Source organism: Neodiprion fabricii, chromosome 1, assembly GCF_021155785.1.
Source record: "Neodiprion fabricii isolate iyNeoFabr1 chromosome 1, iyNeoFabr1.1, whole genome shotgun sequence".
Classification (NCBI taxonomy): Eukaryota; Metazoa; Arthropoda; class Insecta; order Hymenoptera; family Diprionidae; genus Neodiprion; species Neodiprion fabricii.
In genome coordinates, this window is record NC_060239.1 from 36,906,424 (window position 1) to 36,928,681 (window position 22,258).

Sequence of the window (22,258 nt, forward strand, 5' to 3'; positions counted from 1 at the left end):
TCTTTTTTGTTCCTACAGCTTTGAGTAAAATCCGCTCATTAATTTTGTTCCTGTGAAGATCGTAATTGCAATCCTGCTCAAAAATATCGTCGTCAAATTATTTTCCAAAAAAAATTATCAAACTACAATGTTATCGAGCTTAATAAATCGAGTCATAACAGCCGTACATAATCGTAGAGATTGCGTTGTCGAATCGAAATTAAACTTGTTTCGAAAATCTTACGCAGTGACGATAAAGAAGAAAAAAAAGCAATAAAAAAAAAAAGGGGAATCAGGGAACGCGGTTGAAGCCGTTACTCCTTGTCTCTTGAATCCAGAGTCGGGTGGGGGGACAAAAAAAAAAAAAAAAAAGAAGTGGCATGTTTTTCCTCGCCAGGATTTTCGGGTTAATGATACACTCGCTGCGCATAAACAGATTGTCCAATATCTGTCGCCCGTATTCCCGGATGTGTATCGGCGGCATAACGGCGCGCCAAAGACTCCGCCATGCTGTGTAATATCGGGAATTCAAACAAGCCCGCCCCCGTTCCCCTCCCCCGAGCTATCTTCAGTCTATGGGGAAGGGGGGCGAGGTTTAGCAATATTTCATTAGACTGTCTCAATATTGCGCACAGCGGGTTTGCGCGGAGCGGGTTTAAGCGTTGGCGGAACGGTTTAGTTTCACCCCGCGAAGCTTGCAAGCTCCCGACGTTACGCGGGTGTAAAAAAGAATTCACTCAGGCGAAGCCTCTCTCGCGTGCCTTTCATCCATCCTAACATTAATACACTAATCAAGAGAGAATGCCGAGGGTTCCAAGCTCTCCGCACCCTACGAGCACCAACTTGGAATACATTCGTTTATGATTACACCCGGCTAACCTGCGGCGCCGAATATCTCGGCGCCAACGTTAACGTCGACGTTGACCTCGACGTCGATGTTGGATACAACGAATTAATTAAATATCGCCCTGCAGCATCGCGATTCGGTAACCCGTGGACTTCCGTGCTTGTTTAAGTAACAATTCGAGCTTGCGGGAAGGATCGATATTGTAAAGACAAGACTTCCGGTTCTCTTTTGAATTTCTTGAATTTAATTTACTTGCGTTGCAGTATAGAGCCGATTGGTATCGAAATATTCTTCTCGCAACGTTTTATTATACTTTAGTTCAGAGTATTTTTAATTTCCCAATTCTCTGTTTTCAGAGAGAAATGAAAGTTATTGTAACCACCCCGAAAATGAAATGTTCAGTTTTCGGTACATCTCGACGTTTCAAAATCTAGAGAATCACCTCCGACCATTTTCAGCTGATCAGTTTTTTTTTATCCGACGATATCGCGAGAACGAGTTAACGGATTTCAATAATTTTTGTCTCAATTCACGCGGTTTCTCCAAACTTAGAACTGACCGGATTTTAACTTCGAATGAATTGAATTATTTAAATACAAAAATTCCAATATCTCAAAAATGGATAAATGGATTCAAATGAAAATTGGGACCGTAACGTTTTTTTGGATCGTTAATCACGAATCTGAAGTCAGACTGTGAATTTCATAATGGCGACTTAATATGATGGGAAAATTTTTTAAAATACACCGATTTTGATAGAATCGGTAAACGGAGGTTTTTTGGGTCACAGATAACGAATCCAAGATCAGACTTTGAAAAATTTGTAATGGTGGATCCATCATAGTTGTTCAAAATAAAAAATAATCGTCATATTTTCGTGTAATATAATATCCGAGGGCGTTAAAATTGTTAATCGCGAATCTGAATTTACAGTTCGAAATTCGAATAGGATACCATTATTTCCTTTTTTCTATGAACTCGGAACCTGCAGTACGAAAACGGGAAGTTCGAGGGCTGGCTCACGGCCAGTCTGAAGCCGCTTGTTTTTTCCATATCTTGAATCGAATTGAATATTACATATAGTACAGTGATTCCAAGTTGAATCTGAAGTAAGATTTTTTTGCGCCAATCATATGTGAATACGAATAAAACAAAATCCTTATACCGTGTAATAGGAAAGAAATAAATTTTTCACAAGGTCTTTTTCTCGTTTCCCAACTTTTTATTCAGACCTGATTTTGAAGTAACAGTATTTTCAAATTCATCCTACTTCATTTTACGGTATAGTATGTTCTATCATATAAATGTAATATAAATTATTTCGAGCATCAGATTTTTCAAACTAGAAATGACAAACCACTACCGATCAGATCGAAAATCCGATTTCGACCGTCGTTAGCTTTTACTGCAGCCGAGACTGCAGGCAGTAGTTTTGTTTGTTTTTCCTCTCGGTCAAATGCGTTGTAAATAAAAATTTTTCAGGTCATGTGTGTCCAGTACTGGCCAGCGAGCAAAGACAAGGACGAGGAATACGGCGGTATCGGAGTATCGGTTTTAAAGGAAGAGGAACTGGCCAATTTTCACATACGAACGATAAAGCTCTACAAGAAGAACGACGCGGGGGTGAGTCGAAAACTCGATAACAACTTGCCGCATTGCATTCAGCGGAAAATATCGTCGGAATTCAATAGATACTGCTTCGCTAAAAATAAATAACCCCTCGATTTCGACTGTCATTTGCTTCTATCGATAAAACGTGCCGTTGCAATATTCCGAGTACGAATTCGAAGGCGCTCTTGGTAACCATCCAAAATTGCACGGCTCGATTTTAATTGCAAATCGTAATTAATCGTTAATTCATGCCTGCCTCGAGATTCATTGCGTTCGGTATTATCTTCTAAAATTATTTCTGCATCAGTTTCGAATCCGCTAACTGCATATTATAGCCTTATGAATAATAATTCCTCAATTTTTCTGCAAATTCGTCAACCGACAAAATCAATGGAATGGAAAATTTTAAACTACAATGTTTGAAAAGGAATTTACCATTAAAAATAGAATTGATTTCATTGAGGTTATTTGTCATTGAAAGTAGAACTTTGGAAATTAAAACTTGTCTACCGCCTTCTTTCCTCGTAGAAAATCACAAACTATAGAATTTTTAAGAAAAAGTTGATGATATTTAGTAACAAGTTTTAACATTTTGCCATAAGCTGAAAAAAAAAATAGTTGACCCCACTACAAATTAAACTTTGAGCTTGAATAACTTTGGAAGGAGTCAAATTTATCAAAAAAATGATAAGAGACATTTTTTGTAAAGTGTTCAATTTCCTATAAAAATATATACGAGTCATTCGGATTTGTTTATTGGTTTGTGAGCTACAAGATTCTAAGAAAAAAAAAAATTTACCATGCTGTTGAAATGGAAAATAGAAATTCGCGATGAGCGACCTCTAAATATTAATATTAAGAGCTCCGCTTTCGACAGGCATCTTTTTTCACCCCTCCGAAAGTATTCCGTAGGAGATTTTGAAAAAAAAAAAGTATTTTGATAATATGAAATTTGAAACTACTTTGATGAATCGTTTTTCTCACTTTTCTTTATTTTCAATTTCTTTTCGAGCAATCGAGAGTTAATTTTTAACAATTATACAGAACATTGAATTTCTTTCAACAAATAATATTATTGATTTTTGTAGTTTGTACTTGCATGTAACTGACTCAATTACTATCTTTGTCAAAATACTTTGCAGCGCTATTGTATATATGTCATAGTTCAATACCGAGGTAAAATTTTCAAGCTCGACTTCTGCATGCAGGGCGTATATAAAGATGCATACGTAGTGGTAATACACCGGTCTGCTGAAAATTCTCGCGAGAACTGGCTCGTGTTAATTTCACCTCTCCGAACTGTCCTCGCGTTTTGAAAAGAGCTCGCGAGTGTCATACAGACACACGGTGTGTTGCATGTCACGTCCCTAAATCCGTGTTTCGTACATACGAACACTCGCTAAGGGGCTCGACCCAGTTTGACCAAAACCAGCCCAAGCGCAGTGGGATTTTCTGCAAACGTTACACGCCGTCTCGTCTCCCTCTGGTGTTTATTTTCAGCTTGGAAGTAACAGTTTCTCCGAGTATTCTCGATATCGAGAAAGAAAGTTGAAGTTACCGCTGAAACTTTTACACAGAAACACGTCGGTAAATTTATGAAAATAATCTGTATCAAACGGTCTTCTATTAAACTTCGCAATCTTTGAACGGATTCTCGCCGCCACTTTAATTAACCGCTCTGAAGTGGCGGTTCGGGTTTAAATGAGAATCGACTTTCTGTCCGCGGAGGTAATTTAAATTCATGTGTACGTATAACTAATCTCAACCTTATTTTTTCGACTCGGTATATTTCGACAAAACGCAGTAAACAAGCCTTATGCTCTTTATCTTCTCTCCTGTTGACCGGGTAAATTGTCATTTTCCAATAACAGTCGTACCTGTATAATACGCATCCGGTATTAAAGTCACACTCTCAAGGGACTCGAGAAAGAGAACATATCGACCATACAGAAATTCTTTGCACAAAGCGAGGAAAATTCACCGGAATAACGAGCTAGACTGCGGGAAGTTCGCAATTCATAATTAATGGAATTGTTCCTTTGCCCCCGGAAGACAAAGAAGGTTGAATATGCCGTCGGAAGATCCGTCAGTCCAAAGACGGCTCGGCGAGTCTTGCTTTTTAAAAAGCGTGGACTGTGCGCGCGATTCTTGTTTATAAAACAAAATGGATGGAGAAGAAATAAAATGGCGATAATCGGAACTCGCCCTTTACTCCCATCCATCCATCCATCCGTCCGTCCGTTAGTGGGTCAATTATTGTCACACGATCCATGAAACAATAACGCCAAGATACTTCGATAATTCGCTTCTGCAATTTTCTGGCTCAAAAACTGTGGCGAACCGATAACGCTGCGGAGTAGAAGTGCGTCTTCCGCTTCGCGGATGAAATATTGGATTTCGGGGCGAGGCAGGCACTCAGGCACTTGTTCACTTCGTCGAGTAGTCACTTTCTGGGTATATGATCAGCCGTTATACGCCTGTGTGTTATTCCGGTTTGTGTACAGGAAATCACCGAGGAAAGAACTCTCCTCCAGTTTCATTACACCGAATGGCATTCCCATACCTGTCCATTCGGCAACGCGGTACTCGAGTTTCGGCGTCGTGTTCGCGCCGTCGTTGGATCCACAATAAAAAACGAGTCTGGACCCATGGTCGTTCACTGCAAGTGAGTATAATTTTGCCCTGAGATTATTCTTTCTCTTTGTAACGAGAAACCACGAAAAGAGATCCATATTTAATATTCCAAATCACTGTGCAGTCGGTGAAACGTCTTCATTTTGATTCAGATCACTTGAAAACACTGATCGGAATGTTCGACAGCAGTCGAAGACGAAAAACACGTTCTAACAGAAATGCAACAACTTGTTTATTTCACAGGCCAAAAGTCACTTATAATTCTTTACTGTCTCGGAATCGGCAGTCAATATTGAACGAAATATTCCGTGTCAACCAATTATTTTCTTGGACATCCAACGACTCGAACTCACAATCAGAGACTCCGTTTCACTGCGTTGCAAGGCAACAGCTCGCTGCTCCTCCCCATTCCCCCCCCCCCCCCCCCCCCCCCCCGATAATTGTTCTCTCTCCATTGTCTCCTGCAGCGGGATAATTAGCCCGGGAGTTAATTTACAGCTTCGTTACTCTTACAAGGAGAGAACTTGAGGAGTGAAAGCCCTGACTTTCGATTCGAGTTCACGTCCTTCACAGTTTGGCTACAAAGCTAAAGAACAATGATCATAAATGACAATTGCAAAACGTGTGGAAGATTTGCGCTTCTCACTGTCAAAGATGATAAAAAAAAAAATCAAATTACACAAATTGATACCGTCCTCTTTTTAACAGCGATGGCGGTGGTCGGTCCGGCGTCTATCTAGCCATAGACGCGAACATGGAACTTGCGGAGGAGGAAGACGCCTTCGACGTTTTTGGATACCTGAAGAAATTGAGATTGAGCAGAAAAGGACTGATCGAGAATCTGGTGAGTTTGAAACTGAGTCTTCTGACATTAGGAAAAGACGATAGTCAAAGTTGAGCTCGCGTATTGAACTGTCGATTCTCTTAGGAACAATATAAATTCATCTACGACACGCTGGAGGAGTACGTGATATGTGGGACCTCGTGGTTCCCGGTTTCCGAACTCTCCCAAAGACTGAAACAAAAGAGCGTTAAGAATCCGGTTACCAAGATGAACGAGTACCAGCGGGAGTATCAGCAGATCTGTAAACAAACACCGAGATTTACAATCGGCGATTGCGCCGGCGGACACAGAGCGGACAACCGGGAGAAAAACAGAGACGTTCTAGTCGTTCCACGTGAGCTTTTTCCTCCTTTTTCTCTCTTTCTCTCTCTCTCTCTCTCTCTCTCTCTCTCGTGATACGTATCGAATGACCTTGATTCGAATCGATTCCAAGTGACGTGCGAAAGAAGGTTTAACAAAAACTTGTTTTCCTCTTCACAGCGGACAATTTTCGACCCTATTTAACCAGCTTCCAGGGCAACAGCTTCACGGACTACATAAACGCCGTCTTCGTTGACGTGAGTATGAAAACGAGCGACCGAGCCATCGTCGTTCAAACCATTGTTGCAGAGTTCAGTTAGAAATTTGCGTTCCATTTACAGGGCTACACGAAACCTCGAGAGTATATTGTCACCGAGTGGCCGCTTCGCCACACTTGCGGTGAGTTCTGGTCCCTGGTTTACGACTACGAATGTGCCGCTGTAGTAATTCTCTGTGTTCCACCCGCGAACTCGACCAATTTTCCGAGCTTTTGGCCGGAGGGTAGACACTCGAAAAAGTACGGTCCAGTATTCACCATTGATCACATCAGCCACAATCACTACTCGAACATCAAGACTTGGGTAAGTGAGTCGATGTTCAAGTACGGAAAATCAAACTATCGAGAACAATCGCTACCTTGCACAAAGACTCTCCTCTCTTACCAGCTTGTCGATACCGAAGGCTCATCGTCGCGTTCGCGATCCCCGTTAATTTCAGGTCTTCAGAATAAATAAGAAGATCGTCTCTCTGACGGAACTGATGGCCGGAGTAAAAGCACCGCCCAAGACCGTCCAGCTGTTCCAACTGACGTGTTGGCCAATGGGCCACAAAGTGCCTACCTCAACCAACAGCCTCGTCGAGTTAATGAACATGGTGGAGAGGTGGAGACAGCGAACGGATTACGGACCTGTCGCTGTCGTGTCGCCCGACGGAAGGAGTCGTTGCGGTGTTTACTGCGCGGCGAACGCCTGCATAGAACAGGTCATTCAGCATGGGGAGGTCGACATATTCCAGGCAGTCAAAACCGTGCGCAGGCACAGACCTCAGCTTGTTGAGAACATGGTGAGTTGTGGGGTTCAAAGTTCCCCGTTTGAGCACGGTTGAGATGTACTTGACAATCATTTACGAGCCATTTGGCTGCGTGATTCTGAATTCAGAAGGTCTTTAACATGGTTCCGGACCTTCGAGGTTCGGTTCTTTGAATAGTTTGACAGCCAATTTGGGCGAAGAATGCTTAGAAATTCGGGATGAATGAGAAATTAGCTAATAGCTTATTAGTCATTTGGAATTTGGCAGGTTGTTCGCTGGGTTCTTAGCGATCCTGAAGGTTTTACACTGGATTCTTAATCCTCTGGTCTACACGTGGGTCGTTAATGACTCGACGGCACTTTGAAAGTTACGCTCCTGCAAAGAGAATCTTTCGCGCCTTTCTATCTTCTTGTTTAAATAACTATTTACCGAATGTAGATATCGCATTTGCGTTTACATATTCTTACTCAGGACATTCTGACCATTTCATTTCACTACTGAAATTATGAAAACAAATGTTCTGAATCAGTTTTCTAAGGAGTAAAACTCTCGGTTCACAAATGATCCATGGTATACATAGTAGTGGCGAAGTAAAACGGTGTAGACCGGAGGATTAAACATTTTGAAGGTCGTTTACCGGTTTCTCAACGATCCCTGCTAGTCAAAGCGTATTTTCGCCCGACGTATGGTGGCGCACGATAAATTGAAAGAACCACCTTATACCCCAGCTGACAAAGATTCGTTTCGATTTCCAGACGGAGTACAAATACTGCTACGATCTGGTCCTCCACTACGTATTGCACTACCTGAACAAGGACATGAATGAAAAGAAGTGAGACAGCGAGTTGAGGGACGAGCTGTGGTTCATCGAGTTTGGTAGGGGTGCGGCGCTGCCGTTGACGCCCGAAGAGGCCCCGGTGGACGGAGAGCCGATCGTGCCCTGCGCGCAGGGAAGAATCGTTATAGAAACAGCGCGGCCAGCGCCCCCCCATTTTGCGACCTGCTCGACGTACCGGAGGCGGCCGAGGCTGCTGGGGGCTAACAGCGTGTCGAGTTTCGGGTACACGGACGGGGGCAAGGGCGCCGTACCGAGGGGTGCTACCCTCCCTCAAAGTCCCGCAGCCCGTCCCGAGGACCTAAGAGTGACCCCCTGGTACCTGGACGAGCCGCCAGGCACGCCCCTGGCCAACGACCACAGCGCGCACCCTCTCCTCCTCATGCACCACGGGGACCGGGACTCGGGTCGGGGCGAGCTTTCCTCGACGCAGAACAGCAGCGTAGAAGGCGAGTTCCCGCGGCCCTCGGGAGCCCTGCAGCGGAAGGCCTACATGGACTTGAGGGACGCGATCGCGCTGCTCGACGAGACCTGCCCGAACCCGGATGCCTCCGAACCTTCGCCCAGGACTCCGAGGACCCCGCTGACCCCACATCCGAAGAGCAAGAGGGCCCGCTCGAAGAGCAGTGACAACTCGTCCAACTACAGCAACGAACGTCTCAGCGAAAAGTCGATGGATCCATCGCGGAGTCAGGAGCGAGAGAAGAAGCGACCCTTCCTGAGGAAGATCGGGATATCGAAGACCGAGGACAGGCCGTTTTTGGCCAAGTTCGCGCCCAGGATCATCGGTAAACCTTATCTCGAGAAAATCGGGCCCAGCAAGGCGGTGGAGAGACCGTTTCTCGAGAAAATTGGATCCTCAAAGACCGTTGACAAGTTCACCTTCAATCTTCCCGCGTCGAAGGTGCACTCTTCGACCTCTAAGAACCCGCCCGAGGAACCGGTCAGGTCGCCAGCGCCCAGGCTGGTCCCGAGGGACGCGAGGATCTCGTTCAGGAAGCGGTCCGGCAAGGGTCAGCTGCAGAAAATGTACTCCTTTGAGACCGAGGATCTGAACAGTTTCAAGGGTTCGATGAGCCCGATGAAAAGCCCGCGGGATCCGCTGCGAGGCGCCTCTCTCGACGACGTCCTCGAGTCGGGACCGAGCTCCCTGCCGCCGCTTGACGTCACCGAAGAGCCGAACGAATTCCCGGAACCGGAGGTCAAGTCGCAGAGCGTCGCGGAGCTGGTAAAGTGCCGGATAATGTCCAGCGAGGAGATCATCTCCTCGAGCTCGTGCCTCAGCTCGCCCCAGGAGGCCGTCGGCTGGGGCAACTCGCCGAAGAGAAAAAAGGACGCGGCTTCGCGGACCCCAAACTCACCGACGAAGCGGCGGATATCCGCGGACTCGCCGGAACCACCGACGAAGGAACTGGCAGTCTTGAAGCCCGGCGAAAGCTCGCCGACCAAGTCCAGGCACCCCGTCTTCGTTCAAGGAAGCGCGACGCTTCCGAAGCAGAAGGACTCCGAGTCCTCAAGACGGCAGAGGTCCGAGGACATCTTGGACAAGATGCAGGATACCGGCCGAGGAAACGATCGCGCGAACTTTGAGCGCCGCGGCATATCCTCCGACAACCTTAAACTCTCGAGGGAGATGTTCATCGCTGCGGCCTTTGACCCACCGTCGCGGTACCAGAGCCAGGACATCTGCCAGCGGAGGAAGGAGACCGGGGGTAGCAGGAGATCGGAATTTCCCGTTTCGGAAAAGGAGACGTCGCGGGAAGCGTTCAAGCAGCTCCACAGCAAGTTCGAAGCCGGTGACGTATCGCCGTCGGCGATGAGCTGCTCCGTCAGGTCGAGGCTCCAGCTCTACCAGGGCGAAAGGACGGAGAACTCGACCTCGAACGAGCGCTCAGTCGAAGGCGAGGAGGAGGAGGCTCACGGTGAAGAGGGTAGAGCCAGGATGACCGGACGAACGGTGCGCTCGGTACTGAGGAAGCAAAAGAGCATCGACCAGCAGGGTGACGTTCAGGAGGGTGAAGCGAGATCGTTGCGCAAGCCGAAGCGGCGGATCTTCCACGAACCGAGCCAAGAGACGATGGACCTTCTGACCGAGCTGCGGAGGGTGAAGAGCCTCTTGAAGACACCGTCGATCGAGAAACTCGACACGGCGGAGGAGATGCAGCCCCACAGATTCCCAAAGAAGGTCCTCCTTACCGACCGGGAGTTCTGTTTGTCCATCGAGCGCGAGAACAGCCTGAGGAGGCCCAACTCAAACCCGGAACCGGAAGCGGAGGATCCACAGCCCTGCACGCTTCCCGGACCCGCGCTCTTCGAGAAGAGGTGCTTGTCGCTGGATTACGCCGACGAGGAGAAGCTGCCGAGGCCGGAAACGCGAGCGATATCGCTGGCCTCGGCCAGGAGTCCACCGTCCGAGACGGAGACCACGAATTCTCTCGACTTTGGCCTGATATGCGACTCGAAGAGCTACTGCTCCGACGTCTTCAACACTCCGTCCGACGAGGTAGAGGCCTGCAAGGAGAAGACGCCAGAGGGGATCGCGGAGATCGACGCATTCGGCGATCAGAGTGAAGCGAAGCCTGACCGAAACCACTGCGCGGAAGTCGACATCGCCATTCCCATCGATCAGAAGGCCAGCCCCAGACGGAGGGTCCAGATTCAGGCGAGGACGAGCGACCTCTACGAGATCATTTCCCCCAGGTCCACGCCGTTCAGGGTCAAGAAAAGACTGAGCAAGATATCAGTCGAGGAAACGATGAAGCAGGAGAGTTTCACCATCGGGAAAACCGCCGTCGACTGCAGGTCAATCGTTGTGCAGAAGAGGAACAAGTGCTTACCTTTATAACACTCGATCATTTTAACCGGCTGACGCGATCGACGTCGTTCGTTTAAGGATCGATCCACCGATGCCTCGGAATCGAAAGTTAGGAAGAGAGCGAAAACCGTTTGAAAAATCTCTAGTAGCGTCGTTTGTATCAATGGTGGTTAACACGAGTAAAAAAAGTATTTCTACTACGTGATATTAATGAATTTCAGCAGAGTCGAATAACACAAGCCAAGGTATCAAGTACTTGGGAAAAGGTTCAGAACCACCAAAATGATTACACACTACTCTTTTTTATCCAACTATGATGGTTTTGGGCTCATTTTCTTCACCACAGAGATCTTTGGTGACCGTTTTGAAAATCTTACAAACTTCAGTTATCTTCAGAGCGGATAAAGTTCGTCAGCAGTTACATCTTTGCGTTATAACCGTGCCATGATTTAAGATTTCTTAAATGGTTTTCTGTTCGGCGAGTAAAATGAGCTCAAACATGTTGGAATTGAATTTTTGTTTAAATCAGCAGAGTTTGATCATTTCGAACGTTCTAATAACGAACCTTTTCTGAAATTGTTGATTACATCTCGACTTGTGCTGTTCGAATTTGCTCAGAGTCGCTTCTACGACACAGTATGAATATCGTTCCGTTCGACTAAATTAAAATATCAAAGGTGAAAATAACAGTGCTGGAGACTTTTCGAACGGCTTTTTTTCCTCTCCCAACTTTTGATCTCGAAGGCTTCGGCATCGGCCAAATTGTCTCGGCGTCGAATTCGCCGTGCCGAGTTTGAGCTTCTCTAGCCGCTCTTCGTGCTTTTAATAAACACACGGGACCACACCGGATGAAAACAGGTCAAGAATTGTTACAGGTAGTCGATGTGACGATCGGGGTGATGATTCGAGTGCCGATGAGGGATCCCGAAAGTCGAAGTCGGTGAATCGCGCCGAATTGAAACCCCCGATCCTCTCTACAGCCTCTGAGCAAAGATCCAACTCCCGACGGATTTGCGGTCTTGTATTGAATCGTATAACACGAGCATTGTTGTCTTGTTCAGCGTCTAGGTTCTTCTGCCTACGATTTCACAGTGCCTCCGGTACCGAAATTTCAACCAACTCACACCGACACGTTTTCTAAGTAATCTGACGTTGATCTCTCTGCAAGTTTTTCGGTTCTCTCTACAGCCAAGAGAACGAATCACGGTGCTTTTTAATTCTAATCCTTGCGAAGCGTGAAAAGAAAGAAACAAGTCTGAAAGCCGAAACGAAGTATTGGAAAGTTGATTGATATCGGTTTCACAGTTTTCGTCGATTTCTGCAGAAAGGGTTAAAAGACGGTGCTGTTGTCAAATGGGAATTATACACCGAGCTGGTTTATCGCTAATAATGATACTTAAACTCTATTTACAAGGGGTCCAAAGAAATGTATGCTCTTCTGTATCCATTGACATTGTATACATTACATGTATTGTGTTCGTCTAAATGTCTTAATTGCCGAATCGTACTGGCACGATATTGTAATGCGTTGTTTAATTGCGACGTTAAAGTTGAATTGCACGCGTGTACGGAAAGTTTTTTCAATCTTTTTCTCATCTCGTCGCAATTTTACCATCATTTTCACTCGCGCGATTAATATTGTTGATCGACAATTTTGTACCCATCTTTAAAAACGAAAATAAACCAACACCACCTAAATCGTTTACATAACAAACAGTTATCGTCAATTTGTAAAATTTCGATACAACTTTATCAGCATTATTTATTACCATTACACACTTCGTATGTAAAAACAAAAAATGTACACCGTGCACAATGTAATATCGGAGCAAGTTGGACCATTTTTTCGTAAACTGTTGTATAGAATAATTATTCGCGGCCGAAAATTACAACCCTCTAATGCGAGAGTTCTGTCGTCTTTTGGAAAGTCGTTTTTTAAAACTATACATATAGGTATATACTTACATTATACATAAATATATTCGAATGATACGCCACGCGATGTATTACGTGTATTTCAATTAGTGTCTACGTATATTGATATATAATTCACGTAACTAATACTCGATGTCTTCGCGTAAATTCACTGCGACGAAGTTTGCTATATGTAACATAATAATATTAATAATAATAGTACATGGGTAGGTAACGATGAAATATTACGGATTATTTACACACATATATGTATATATATATAATTATTGTTATACTGGAATGTTGAAATATTATAGAAGTTAATAATAGATGACCAATGTTACGTTGTACTTGGTTTAAATTGTATACCCAGTCAATGAATACGTTTGAATTCGTCTCCCTGGTTGAAAATTATTCTCTGAAAATTTCTCTGAAGAAAAATCGAAGGACACAAATGACTAAATAGTATTCCGAGTAACGTTTCGACAAAGAACGGAAAAAATGCGAAATCAATTTTAAAAATATTATGAAATAAAAGAAAAATCCATCAAAATTTACAGAAAACAATTTCACCAGAGAATTCATAATTCTGGGTCGAATGAATATTTATTCGATTATCGAGTAACATTCTAGGATGATGCGAAATCGTTAGCCATTATGCGTAGAAGAAAAAAACGTCCGCGAAGTAATTTCCTGCAGATATTATAACGAATTACTAGTAAATTTTATACTTATATTTTATTGTGTACACGTTATGAATATTTTGTAATCGGGATACGTTGTAAACGAACAGAGATATTTTAAAGCACAAAGTTACGGGACCCAAGGGGAAAATATTTTGCTCCTTGAAACCCAACAGATACGTTATACGACGGTACTTTAATAATCCGTGTTCTTTGAGGATAACCTCCACCTATCGTGCAGAAAGAAATTGAATTTTTATACAAGGTATGATGATTTTGAAACGAAGAAGAAGTGATCAGAATAAAGACCGCGAGAAGAAAGCTTGAATTTTCAAAAGGTGACAGAAATCCCTCAATTTTACAACTGCACACATACGTAGCCTAAATTGTTGGTTTGAATTAACGGAACCGTTCAGTTCTGTTTGTACGGATAACTGATTGAAGTTTATTGTACAGAGACTTATTCAATAATTTTCTCATACAATATCGTATAAGTATTTTTTTAACACTATAATTATAATACTTTAGCCGTTTTTTCAACGACTGAAAGTCAATGTCGGCAATTCTATCGAGATCTGTCCATCATATTAAGATTGTAAACATCTCTCGGGACTGAGATTGCTGGATTTTCAATTTCATACAACAATTTATTTCCAAACTTTAGTTACGGGCTAATTAAAACGTTCGATTAATTATGTAAACTTTACCAAACTCCGATTTCCTTTATCTTTCTTCACAGTTTGTAATGTTCGTAAGTTTTTACACACGCACATACGCACACACACTCCCACACTCATTGCCAAAATGATAAATCTAGCAATTAAGGCCCTTTTGTCGAGCAGTGCCTTGTTCATGGATATGTATTAAACGTAATACAATTAACATTAATCTTGTTGAAATGTCATTAAACTCCGACGACAAAGATTATACAATATCCGTCAAATAGCAATATTACGTAACGCACCGATCAAGCATTAGAAACTGTTTTTCCCTAAAACGAGTAAAAACCGTTCCATAATTTTTACGCCATCGGAAGTCGACCATGTAAAAACAACAATAAGTAGACAATTTTCTTCGCATGATTACCGTCGGAGTGGTGTAAGATATTTTAGCAACAAGATACATTATTTATACATTATATACATATGTAAAGAACATAACCGTTCCTCTTTTAATTTTGTAGGTGTATAAATATTTAATACATTGATATCTACGCATAGAGACAGATATAATCGTCAACGCGATAATATAATGTATCGCGTTAAGTTAATCATTAATTACAACGTTGTACGATATAATATATTATATCTATATAACTACAAATAAACGTGAGATAATTGTATACTAGATAATATTCGTAATATATTTACATTTAGGTATTATTACATACTTAATGTACTGTAAACCTAGTTGACGAGATGTGCCAAACAAATACAATTTATTATATTATATTGTATATTGTATGGAGTTGGTTGTATGTATTTGTATTCTATTATATGAAAATACGCGCGAGTGTCAGTTAGCAGGACATTTGAGCGTATACTAATAACATAAATATTTGTTTCGCAAATGGCTGTGCGTATAACTAGGCATTCGATGCACCATCTTTATTTTATACGTTAATTAAACTTTCTCCTCAAATATGATTCCCTGTCGGAGAAATCACTGTCATATTTTTAACACAGGCATGCATTTACGTCCATTGCTATAATTGAGAAATCACTTTGTCTCTTCTTCTCACTCATCGCCAATCATTAATCACAAACTATCTACTGGTTTTTCATATCTTTGAATAACGATGAAATTTATAGGGAAATGAATAACGTGTTGCATCGAGCGCCTGATGAAGCCAAAATTGAAACGCCACATACAATATGTATATATAAACATATACATAGATAGATAGATAGCATAAATCTATTTTTTATCATAATAGATATTCAATATTTTCGTTTCTCGCTGGCGAGATATCATTTATATTATTTAATCGTTTGTTATATAGGGTATTAATAAAGGTAAATTCGTTATTATGCGTTGTTATTGTGATTTTAAATGACAAAAAAAAAATAAATAAATGAAATAATATAAACACATTATATATATATATATATATATATTAGGACTAATACTTGACAAATTAAAAAAATTTAAATAATGCAGTTATAGTTGAATATATGATGTTTGATTTAAAAAATTATAGATTTTTACTTACCGTTCAATTAATGATTAATAAGCGTATAGCGTAACATAACTATATGTACATGCTATTCCGCAACGTCCGACATACATACATACATACATAAATGTTCCATTTAACAGTAAACGTCATATATAATACATACGAACGCGAGAGTGATCTCACGATTATATTTCGCTTAGATTTAAATTTAAGGAGGTTAACGAAATTTTTTTCTAAACTGAATCGTTAAATACATAGTATTCGTTATGATTATTACAACATTTGATTGTAATCTTATTGTATGATAATGCCGAATTATTACTTCGGAAGAACTACGTCGGTGTTAATCTTGTATTACAGACGTATATACATATATATATATTATTATATATATATATATATTAATCAACGACAAATATATGTATAATACATAGAGAAAGGTAATTAATGTGGATCTAGGGTATTCGATAATAATCATGAAACATATAAAATGATACAAATGCTAGAAATAAAATCCAGAATGAATACTCCTAATACGAAAAGTCAGCCACACAAAATGATCGTTTATTTTTTACATTTTTTTCTCTGCGCAAAACAAAACGTACAATCGTAAATCCGATCAGTACATGAATTTTCATTTTCAATCTATCGGTTTTGAGGCATTAAAACAATAGCCGAAATATTTTCTTTTCCAAATATTTTTTACCCTGTGTCTCAATTATTTCTATCAATTAATTTTCCTCCCGTTCTATTTGATTATTAAATATTTTCGAATAATATTTTTACACACATAAATTTGAAAAAAATCCTAAGAGATCACAGTATAAATCAAACATGGTACGCGTTATATGAATATAACAGAAAAAGATTTTTTTTTTAAGGAGAGGCCGTAGACGATTTCGAAGCTCTCGTATATATCTCGAATTATCCAAGTCCCACAATCTGGAACGCAAAAAAGGGCGTAACAGCCCCATTCTAAATTTAATTCCTGAACAAGACCACTCGAATCTATCTTCATTTAACGCAAAAATGAAAAAATGGCACAATTCCAACGAGTCTACTATCGCGATTTCGAAGAAATCGCGCCATTTCTCGATTTTTGCGTCAAATGAAAATTTATTCAAGTGGTTTTTTTCAGAATTGAATGTAGAGCGGGGCTGTTATGCCCTTTTTTGCGTTCCAGATACGTGGACTTGGATAATTCGAGATATATACGAAGGCGTCCGACTACGGCCCACTTTAAGTATAAAATTACAAGAAGAAAAGTAAATAGATTGATAAATATTATTGAATAAAAATCTTTAGACAAATGTAAATATACTGTACGAGCGACTGATAAACGTTTTGTAAAGTGTGTGATAAGTGATTAACAATTGGTACTGTTGTTGTAAATAATAAATAGGTTGTATATTGTAATTTAACGATGATTTTATTAAGCGACATATGTACCAGTTTTGCACTTTCGTTTATTTTATTTTGCGTTTGTGAACATATTTTATTATACGTGAACACTTCACGTATGTAAATTTTATCAGAAAATCCCTTTTTTTTATCATTGATCTACTTTACTGATAAGGAACATCGGTTTGGGTGTCCCCCTTCGATTTTGTTGCGACTCATGTACATTTGTTGTAGAACATGGAAAACTTACCGACACGTATTTCCGTTTTATCGGTGGAAAAACGGTTTAAAGGGGTGAAAGCGACTCCCAAATATGAAAACTCAGTGGGGTAGTTTCTCTGTTTCGTATAGAAGCATGCTTGATCTTTCCATGAAACTCACGCTGACATATTGCTATTGATGAATGAAACATTTCAGCGTTGGTTTCATCCTAATAGATCAAAAGTCCATCAAGAAATCACCCCGTTGGGTATCCATTATTGGGGGTCGTTTTCGTTCTTTTAAACCGTTTTTCGGTGCATAAAAAAACCTGTCTTTTAGTTTTCGATGTTCTACATCACGTACATGAGTTTCAACGAATATGAAGGAGACGCGTAAATTAATGTATGAGTAGTTATGGTGTTTCATAAATTTATTCAGAATCTGCAAGTTCTTGTAACGGAGAAGTTGTCAAACTTTGGTCACTTCGACTAATCGGAAATGCCCAAGTTATACATCTTCTTGAAATCCAGGAGGGTCCCATTGGACCCATACTGTAATACCTTCGTATTACGGCCTCACCCTACCTATACTTCCTGACTAACATCAGATACGACTTCAAGATTTCGTGCTACCTTGCTCAAATCGCTTCGAACACTACGAAGCAACATACATAATTGCTGCAACTCTTCCCGGAGCTGTTTCAACGTTGCCAACTGGTCGTCGTCATTCATGGTGCTGAATGCCACGGGAGCTGTGCGACCGGATATCTACTCTGAAACTCTGAACATTTAAAACGAGAATTATACGAAGCCCAATGACGACTTTCAGTACTAAGATCCAGTGCGTTACTACACTGGTTAACATTTGACGTCAGTAACAAGAATATCTCAATTACCCAGGAGACTTTTTAGATTTACCAACTCGGATAAAAGATTCAATCGACCGCTGAGGTGAAGTTTTGTCAGTCGGTAATGCAGAGAGTCTTCTTCTTTCCGGACCGATCGGTGCTTGTAGTAAAACACCGATAGATGTCAGGAGAGATACTTTTCTTCGGTATTATCGTCGCGTGATTTAATTACTAGCGGGAAATTGGAACGAATACAAATCGGACGAACCTGTCAACAAAGTGCAAAATCATAATAGCTTTTCATGGAATTCGAACAACGAGAATGGAATTCTGTGGTTTGACTTGTCACGCAGTGGTAGCATCGCGATTAAGCATGTGCAACGCCAGATAGAAAAAGATAGAAGAGGAAGAATGGGAGCGTGAGAGAGAAGAAAGGAAAAATAAATAATCATAAATGACATGTGACGGTGATTCAATGGTGGAGAGATAAAGCTCCATAAACGTTATTATTTCACTCTTGAATTGTTTAATCTAATCTTTGCACGCACGCGTGTGTTATTCGATTTGAATAACTTGTTCTAATTATACGCGAGTTAATGCAAAATAAAACGTCTGCATATATAAGCGTTCAGGAAATGCCGGGGTACAGTGTTTTTTTTTTTTTTTTTTTTAATTTTTATACAGCATTATCTGCAAAGACCCGTAATGCCAGAGGCATCTGTTTCGAAATTTCCACAGTATCCTGAACGACTTTATTTATAAAACTGAATAATTTTCTTCAATTTCAAACTTGCGGTCGGCTACCAATTAAACAGTTGTAATTATTATCATAAAGTTTCGACGGATTTGACCTTGCGTAATGCGATTTTTTTTTCTTTTTTATTATTTATTTTTATCCAATTTGTCAATCTCCGAAAGGATAAAAGAGGCAATCTGCTCGAAATAAATTATACGTTTTAAATTTCTGAATTAGGGAAACAACGATGGTAATAACAATGTGGACGATAAAACCGAATCATATATTAATATATTAATAACAATCGTATCTTTTTCCAATGTGCCTTGCTAAACCTTGTTGTACCTTAATACCACTTACATACACATCCGTGAAATCCATGAGAACAACGATTCAGGTCTGCTTTTCGAAACCCGTCCATTAGTAAAAGGTTTGGGTACAACCGGTAAACACTTAATTGAAATTGCGAAGGATGCTTGGTAACCCAACAATAAACCTTAAGGATTTCCGCAAAGGCTATTTGGTATTTACAAAAATGACCACGAGGTCGATAATTAGGACCGGATTGTCTAACAAACTGCACGCGAACGCGCTAATTACCCTCGTCGGCTTTGCTAGGCTTTATCGGGACAAACATCGTTTTCCGCATACTTAATACCCATCCGAAATCCCTTGTCACTGTAGATTTTGGCGTAAACAACTTCTTTGCCGGGCTCAAAATGCAGCACTCTACTTATCCAGACTATGTATACGATAGTTATACAATGTTTCGAACATGCAATAACTCAAAGCTAATGACGGTGAACAGATTTATGCAGTGGATGTGGAATGTGAAAAAGCTTGCTTCTACCTGCATTGCATAATGGTAAATTTACTGTTGCTGAAAATACTAAATCGTCATTAAAAATACTGATTTTTGCGGTAAGTCTCGCATACGAGTCTCGCAGTTTTTTTTACCTCTGTTCGGCCGCAATTCAACGATAATAAGGAAAATATCAATATATCACATATCAATATAACTTTATTACAGGGATCGTATATAAATATTTTTATATAACGCAGCTCAGTCGTTTCTTAAGTAACGAATCATATATTCATACTGAAATTATCACATCGGCGAGAATATGAAGAACGATTTTCCATCAGGGTATATAATTTAAAAGAACGTATCAAATATGCGTAATAAACTTAAAATCCGTGATGGCATGTCAAAATTATAATGCGTGCAGTGATGTCTTGCGGATTGCGCGGAGCGAAATTTTTTGCAATCCGCAAACGCGTGGTGTTGAATATTCCCAAGAGCTGCCGGACGTAATTGCCTTAGCAGTTGCACCGTCTGCAGCAGCATTAATCCTAGACTGATTTATCGATATAATGGATCTTGACCAGGCTCGGTGAATCGCTTCGGTCAGATAATACCTAAATAGGTCTGTGGTACAAGGCCGATCCATCGGTATAATACGACATGTACGCCGACGGTCACAAAGCCGGTATAAAAATTCCAACGGCGTCAGGCATTGAAAAGCTGTCGGTACCGCTGCTGCTGCTGCTGCTGCTGTTGCACGTAATTCTTCCTCTGCAATTCGCTAAGGTGCGCCATACACATACCTCAGGGCTCATCGTCAGCTTCGATCTACCTGCGAGAATGGCATCCGTGCATGTATATGCCGATGAAAATACGCTGTTTACTCGATGGAAGAAAAGAAAACTGCTGCTCTGATATTCTTTGCATTGTAGGTGACTTTGCGTTGACAGGAAAACGTGATTGAACCAGTTCAACCGTTTAGCGATGCAGCGCTCTTGTACCAAATTAATCATCTCGCAGAACCTGGCGAACGAGTAATGCCGAGAAAAAATATACAACCTTTGAAATTACGCTCTCACAGTTTTGACTAGAGTGTAAAGTGGTATGTTAATTTTATACCTCGTGATACGTACGTCCGAGAAACGAGTGTGGGATACAAGTTGGTTTTAATTAATGTAACGAAGTTAATAATCACACGATTATGCTTTACGTAAACGCCGGGGTATAAAATACAGCAAATTTTCACCGCTGATATTGTATTTATCTGCATTAGTATGGACGCTGTTGTTACAATTACGATACATTGAAAAAACCTACAACCGAGTGTGTTATTCACAGTATTATTGGCTGCACGTATACGCTCGCCATATCTGTGATATTAAAACGAAGAGGAAGCGCAGCCCGGCTAAAATGAGCCGACGCCAGTCGCCTTCAGCCTCCTCAATTCAAACGCGGCCGGTAGAGTTGACTTTGATTAAAGGGGAATTACTCCGGTCTTGCCCTATTAGCGGGGGACTTCCTTTTCGAACATTACCCGCTCACGCAGTCCACCGGTAAAATTCATTCTCTCGTCTCGGCAAATCTTGCCGTGAAAATGATTTAACAACGCGCTGTAAAAACGTTTATCATCCGAGATATAAGAATCTAGCGATTAGATCCATCCGACGGTCACGAGATCGATACGAGAAAATCCCGAGTCTACAGTTCAATCCACGTATCGAAATCGCGACGAACTCGTGATTTAATATGGATCAATGTTTTCATTCGCTTGTCAAATGATTAGAAATCGTACAACCTACGCAACAAATAAAACCAGAACACTAATCGGTAGGTTGACAATTCGAGAGTGATCTGTGCAGTCAATTCCAAAATTTTTATTTCTAACAGTCATGAAACAGATCGTTCCGTTAATCGAGTCAATGTAAACGCGTTACCTAGCATATCTCATGCTCGATATTACATGATTCGTGACACTGGCAAGAGAGAATAACGATGCGACGGCTTGGCGAACATCTATCGATCCGTGCGGAAACTTAATATCTATAACCATCTCCGCAAGTGGCGGTTTGCGGAAATCCGAACAGCTGCGCGATTGCCGGTAAAAAAAAAAAAGAAAGAAAAAAGAAACCATAAGTCTTCGGTACAGGGTGCATTTGTAGTTCAGAGCCTCGCGGGCATAATCGCACTTGACACCCCCTTCGGATCGCACGAGCGAAAATCTGCGGGGTCTTCCCGACTCGTGTCGGCGGAGAAAAGCGTCGAGGGTGAATACCGATGTCCGTTGGAGCTCCCCCTCGGGCAGCAGCCGGTGCCTAGAAAGAGAGAAGAACGTACATTGCGGAGATGAGAGTGGGGAGGCAGCGAGAGAGAGAGAGAGAGAGTGAGAGCGGATCGCGCCGTTAGCTGGCGTTCAAATCCTCCCTCCACCGCGGATTCGAACGCCACTCGTCGCGCATGCGCAAGACGATTCCTGGTAGCGCGAATCGGACGGCCAATCGGAGGCGAGCTGTGTCGACACCGGCGGCCAATCGGACGGCTCTGCGATGAGGACACGGCTATTTTTAGACCCAGTGAGTCACGGGATATAAGGCTGTAAGT

General features: G+C 41.7%; 2 protein-coding genes across 8 annotated transcripts in view; both read left to right on the forward strand.

Annotated features, from left to right (window-relative positions):
* LOC124176794 (receptor-type tyrosine-protein phosphatase kappa) overlaps window positions 1-8,137 on the forward strand; it is a 103,842-nt gene extending 95,705 nt beyond the window's left edge. For all 7 annotated transcript variants that reach the window (XM_046558498.1, XM_046558549.1, XM_046558513.1 and 4 more), the window contains 8 exons: window positions 2,309-2,449; window positions 4,942-5,102; window positions 5,780-5,915; window positions 6,000-6,249; window positions 6,396-6,472; window positions 6,557-6,796; window positions 6,933-7,277; window positions 8,000-8,137. In XM_046558498.1, the coding sequence (XP_046414454.1) occupies window positions 2,309-2,449; window positions 4,942-5,102; window positions 5,780-5,915; window positions 6,000-6,249; window positions 6,396-6,472; window positions 6,557-6,796; window positions 6,933-7,277; window positions 8,000-8,080 (1,431 nt within the window). In that variant the 3' untranslated portion in view covers window positions 8,081-8,137. The remainder of the gene's footprint in view (window positions 1-2,308; window positions 2,450-4,941; window positions 5,103-5,779; window positions 5,916-5,999; window positions 6,250-6,395; window positions 6,473-6,556; window positions 6,797-6,932; window positions 7,278-7,999) is intronic.
* LOC124187911 lies at window positions 8,081-17,086 on the forward strand (the record flags this gene model as incomplete). Its single annotated transcript, XM_046580091.1, has 1 exon — window positions 8,081-17,086. A coding segment is annotated over one exon (2,844 nt), but the record flags the coding sequence as incomplete, so codon positions are not given.
* Window positions 17,087-22,258: the final 5,172 nt, after the last annotated feature.